This window comes from Chiloscyllium plagiosum, chromosome 10 (genome assembly GCF_004010195.1).
Source record: "Chiloscyllium plagiosum isolate BGI_BamShark_2017 chromosome 10, ASM401019v2, whole genome shotgun sequence".
NCBI lineage: Eukaryota > Metazoa > Chordata > Chondrichthyes > Orectolobiformes > Hemiscylliidae > Chiloscyllium > Chiloscyllium plagiosum.
The window spans coordinates 1411604-1417603 of record NC_057719.1 but is presented as its reverse complement, the minus strand read 5'-3'; the positions used below and the strand labels follow the sequence as shown (position 1 = coordinate 1417603).

The 6000-nt window shown below is 42.1% G+C and overlaps 1 protein-coding gene across 1 annotated transcript in view; it reads right to left on the bottom strand.

Annotated features, from left to right (window-relative positions):
- Window positions 1-6000, bottom strand: part of brf1b (BRF1 RNA polymerase III transcription initiation factor subunit b) — a 466828-nt gene that overhangs the window by 409753 nt on the left and 51075 nt on the right. Inside the window, exon 2 of the mRNA XM_043696898.1 lies at window positions 3745-3825. Within this exon, the coding sequence (XP_043552833.1) occupies window positions 3745-3825 (81 nt within the window). The remainder of the gene's footprint in view (window positions 1-3744; window positions 3826-6000) is intronic.

Sequence of the window (6000 nt, the reverse complement as noted above, 5' to 3'; positions counted from 1 at the left end):
GTGGAAAGGCTGGTACAATTGCAACATTTAAGAGGCATTTGGATGGGTATATGAATAGGAAAGGTTTGGAGGGATATGGGCCGGGTCTGGCAGGTGGGACTAGATTAGGTTGGGATATCTGGTCGGCATGGACGGGTTGGACCGAAGGGTCTGTTTCCATGCTGTACATCTCTATGTCTCGATGACAAGAGATACAACTTCTTTAGTAAACCACACTCCCTCACTCGACTACTTCATCACTGCCTGACAGGTACATACTTAGCAAGGCCACAAAGTAGCTGTTCTTAAATAAGCTCCATATTTCAATTGTGCCCATCCCTGCAATCTCCTTCCCCATCCTACACATCCTAAATCTTGCCTAATCGCATTCTAATTGCCTTTCCCTGAGCTATAACTCTTGCCCTGCGGTGTATATACCTATCCCTTAGGGTGGGTTTGCTCGCTGAGCTGTAGGTTTGATATCCAGACGTTTCATTACCTGGCTAGGTAACATCATCAGTGGCGACCTCCAAGTGAAGCAAAGCTGTTGTCTCCTGCTTTCTATTTATATGTTTGTCCAGGATAGGATTCCTGGGGTTTGTGGTGATGTCATTTCCTGTTCGTTTTCTGAGGGGTTGATAGATGGTATCTAGATCTGTGTGTTTGTTTATGGCGTTGTGGTTGGAGTCTGGATTAGTGGTACTGGAAGAGCACAGCAGTTCAGGCAGCATCCAAGGTGCAGCGAAATCGACATTTCGGGCAAAAGCCCTTCATCAGGAGGGTTGTGGTTAGAGTGCCAGGCCTCTAGGAGATCTCTGGCATGTCTTTGCTTAGCCTGTTCCAGGATAGATGTGTTGTCCCAGTCAAAATGGTGGTTTTTTTCTTCCATGTGTAGGGCTACGAGGGAGAGGGGATCGTGTCTTTTTGTGGCTAGCTGGTGTTCGTGTATCCTGGTGGCTAACTTTCTTCCTGTTTGTCCTACATAGTGTTTGTGGCAGTCCTTGCATGGAATTTTGTAGACGACGTTGGTTTTGTCCATGAGTTGTACTGGGTCTTTTAAGTTTGTTAGTTTTTGTTTGAGAGTGTTGCTGGGTTTGTTACTAGGATTCCGAGGGGTCTTAGTAGTCTGGCTGTCATTTCTGAAACTTATTTGATGTATGGTTAGGTGGTTAGGGTTTCTGGCTGTGTTTGGTCTGTTTGTTCCTGAGGAATCTGCGGACTATATTTTTTGAGTATCCGTTCATCTTGAATACATTGTATAGGAGGTTCTCCTCTGTTTTCTGAGAGGATTCCTAGAGGCCTGGCACTCTTGCAATATTCCAACAGTGGCCTATTCCAACCTACACCCTAAACCTCAACCTGAGCTACAAACCTTCACAAACCTTGCAAAATACCTATCCCTTTCCATCACTAAAGTAAACACAACCTAATTGTGGTCACTATCACCAAAGTGCTCTCCTACCTCCAAATCTAACACCTGGCCAGGTTCATTACCCAATGCCAAATCTAATGTGACCTCGCCCTTTGTTGAGCAGAGGAGTTGTCTCCAATTGACTGGCTTCTCCATTGGTTAATATTTATTCATCATCATTAAAACAAATATTTGCTCATGATTATATTGCCATTTATGGAATCTTGCTATGTGCAAATTGGTTGCTGTATTTCAGACATTACAGGGAATACACTTAAATGTATTTCAACAAGCTGTAAAATACAACATAATTGTACAAATACAAGTCTTTCTTTCATAGGTTTCCTTGACCATAATTATCTTGTGATATTGCTATCTAGTGACAGGAAAGAAATGGCCTTAAATGGTAGGGCAAACACTTACACTTTAAGGAGCTGCAGGAGCCTGATTAACCCTACAGGTCCTATTACCAGCTTGAGAATATCAACCTCTCCTGCTGTCAAGGCCCTGGGGCTGTCTCAGTGAACATCAGCCATGAGAACACAATTTTTAAAATCAGCGCAGATCATCTCTTTGTTCCAGTGATGTAACAAATTAGCTTATGAACACGGGATGCCTGTTCTACTACTCAATTAGATCAATGGCTTCCCGTACCCTAATTCAATTTATTTACTTCATTCCATTTCATTGCTACTCACGCATTTAAAAAAATCTACCATCTGCAGAGGGTAACATTTCAACAAACTCCCACCATCCACAGTATTTTGGGGAGACAAGTCTAGGCTTCATGTTTTGAGTGGATTGATGGACAGGACTGGAAATGTTAGTAAATGCACATAGATTATTATAAATAGATTACAAATAGACAAAACTTAGAACACATGATACAACTGCCAGTGCACATACAGAAATCACTTCCTGTTAGATTGAAGGATGCAAAATATTTAGAGTTTTTTAAAAAAAGCACAGGATCAGTTTTCTAAATCTGTCCACAATGGAAGTGTATTGTACACGATAAAGATTTGTTCAATGAACAGAATCAGGAGTCTAGCAACTGGAATTGTGACAACACACTACCCATGAAAAAACAAATTTGCCTTAATTCCACAAGGGACGTATACGAATGTCAGTTCATTCAATTAGAGACTGAGAGAACACTCTACAGACTGCAGTCAAAGTGAAAGGTAACCTCAGTATTTATGTGCATCCAGGACTCTATCACATTGGAAAACAAAACACAGAACCCTGAACATTTAGCACAGGAAAATGCCCTTCAGTTCAACATGTCTCCACCAACCATGATGCCATTCTAAATTAATCACATTTGCCTGTATATAGTCCCCTCTAATCAATCTATATTCTCTGCCTTCAAATGCTTCTTAAAAATCACACAACACCAGATTATAGTCCAACAAGTTTATTTGAAAAAACATTGCCTGGCAATCTTCCTTAAACTTTCCCACCCTCACCTTAGGCCCCCTACGCTCCCTATTATTTGATATTGCCACCCTGGGAAAAAGATTCCAATTTTCCACTGTCTATGCCTCTCAATTTTCTACAGTTCGATCAGGTCCTTCTTCAGCCTCTGATGTTCCAATAAAAACAATCCAAGTAAAGACAATCCAAACCTCTTCTTATACCTACCACATTTCAATCTGGGCAAGATCCTGGTAAATCTCTTTTGCACCGTCTCCAAAACCTCCACATCCTTCACATAGAGTGGCAACAGTTACTGCACACACTACTCCAAATGTGGCCTAACTTAAAATCTTACACAGCTGCAACATGACTTGCCAACTTTTATACACAACATTCTGACCAATGAAGACAAGCTTGTCACATGCCTTATTTATCAGCTTATCCACTTGTGCTTCCACATACAGGGAGCTATGGACTTGCACCCAAGATCTGGGGTGGCACGGTGGCACAGTGGTTAGCACTGCTGCCTCACAGACAAGCTTGTCACATGCCTTATTTATCAGCTTATCCACTTGTGCTTCCACATACAGGGAGCTATGGACTTGCACCCAAGATCTCTCTGTACATCAATGCTGCTAAAGGTTCTGCCAGTTACTGAAGAACTTCCTCTTGCATTTGACCTCCCAAGATGCATCTCCTCACAGTTGGCTGGAATAAACTCCATCTGTCATTTCTCTGTGCAACTTTCCAACTACTCTGCATCCAGCTGTATCCTTTGATAACCTTCTTCTCTATTCACAACTGCACTAACTTCATGTCATTTGCACAAATTCAATGTTAAAACAGCATTCTAATTAAACGATCAATGAACAGTTCTGGAAGAAAGAAAAAGACAAGTCAAGGACATCTAAAAGTCAAAATTGTTGCTCATTTACCATTCTGTAAAGTCTGTGCACGTGACTCCTTCCCAAGGTTGGTGTGGAACCCTGTTCCCAGCGATGGAGCTTTACCAGCACCTGGAATATAAAAGTTCAGAATCAAAGTGAATGAACAAAAAGTACTAAAGTATGATTTTTTTAGAAGGATGTAAAACTAAGGTTACCATGTTGACAAAGGACAGACTGTATGAAGAAATATTAAGAAGCATGGGCAGTGGGAACAGCTGTGGACAGTGTGAGCACACTACTAAGTTCAACAGAGACTAAGCAGTGGAGGCTATTTGATCCTTAGGCTTGCTCTGTGAATCAATATGATCATGACTGATTTTCAATCTCAATTTCACCTTTTCTCATCATCGCCCATCTAAAAATGTCAAACTCTCTCAATGGCCACTCAAGCAAGCTGTGGTCATCCAGAGAATTTCAACCTTGAAATTTCTCATCATCCCAAACGTAAAAGAATAGCCCCTTACCCCGAGAGGGTGATCCGTGTTAGAGATTCAATTAAACAGCCTGTCAGCATCCAGCCCAACAAGCCCTATAACAACTTTACCTGCTCCAACAATGTTGTCTCCTACTTTTCTAATCTCCAGGAAATATTGGCTTAACCTACTCAAATCATTCCTAACCTCTCCCTGGTTCAGCAATCAATGTGGTAAACCTGTAAAAACCCTTTCAGGAAATCGTTCATTGAATGAGGCAATCACACAGTACATTTTTATATTCATTAAGGGTATGAGGGCTTTACTAGGTGGGCCAGCATTACTCATTGTTAATTACCCTGGGTACTACACAATACTCCAAATGTGATCTCAAGGCTTTACATAGTTTCAAAACCACTCATTTTATTCCTATGCTATAACTGTTTTGTAATTAAAATCAACATCCAATTTGCCTTCCCAACTGCTTGCTGAATCTGCATGCAAACTTTGTGATTAATCTACATGTGCAACCAGCTCACCATGAATGCCAGTTTTAATAATATTCTCCTTTTTTCTTTCATTTTCCCTATCAAAGTGGACAGTTTCTCACATCCTACACATTTTCACTGAATCACTTGACCTATCTAAACTCTTCTGTAGCGTCCTTGTTTCTCCCTCATGTCTAACTTTCCCACCCAAATTCATATTAAGATTCTTCAGAAATCATATTTCAGCAAGGTGTTCGATAAGGTTCCCCACAGTAAGCTATTATACAAAATGCGGAGGAATGGGATTGTGGGAGACAAAGCAGTTTGGATCAGTAATTGGCTTGCTGAAAGAAAACAGAGGGTTGTAGTTGACGGAACATATTCATCTTGGTGGAGAAAGTGAGGACTGCAGCTGCTGGAGATCAGAGCTGAAAATGTGTTGCTGGAGAAGCGCAGCAGGTCAGGCAGCATCCAAGGAGCAGGAGAATCGACGTTTCGGGCATGAGGGCTCATGACCGAAACGTCGATTCTCCTGCTCCTTGGATGCTGCCTGACCTGCTGTGCTTTTCCAGCAACACATTTTCAGCATATTCATCTTGGTGTCCAGTTACTGGTGGCGTACCACAAGGGTCGGTGTTGGGTCCACTGCTGTTCGTCATTTTTATAAATGACCTGGATGAGGGCTTAGAAGAGTGGGTTAGTAAATTTGCGGATGACACTAAGGTCGGTGGAGTTGTGGATAGTGACGAAGGATGTAGTAGGTTGCAGAGAGACATAGAAAGGATGCAGAGCTGGGCTGAGAGGTGGCACATGTACACAGATCCCTGAATGTTGCCACCCAGATTGACAGGGTTGTTAAGAAGGCATACAGTGTTTTGGCCTTTATTAATAGAGGGATTGAGTTCCAGAACCAGGAGGTTATGCTGCAGTTGTACAAAGCTCTGGTACAGCCACAGTATTGTGTACAGTTCTGGTCACTGCATTATAAGGAGGATGTGGAAGCTTTGGAAAGGGTGCAGAGGAGATTTACTAGGATGTTGCCTGGAATGGAAGGAATGTCTTACGAGGAAAGGCTGAGGGCCTTGAGGCTGTTCTCGTTAGAGAGAAGAAGATTGAGAGGTGACTTAATAGAGACATAGAAGATAATCAGGGGGTTAGATAGGGTGGACAGGGAGAGCCTGAAAGGGAGAGTTCGAAAGCATCATCCCTTTACCCTGAGGCTGTGCCATCAGGTCTTAGTCTCTCCTACAAGTGGAAATATCTTCTACATGTCTACTGCATCCAGGCCTCTCAGTATTGTCTAAGTTTGAATCAGAACACCTCTCATTGATCTGTCATCACGT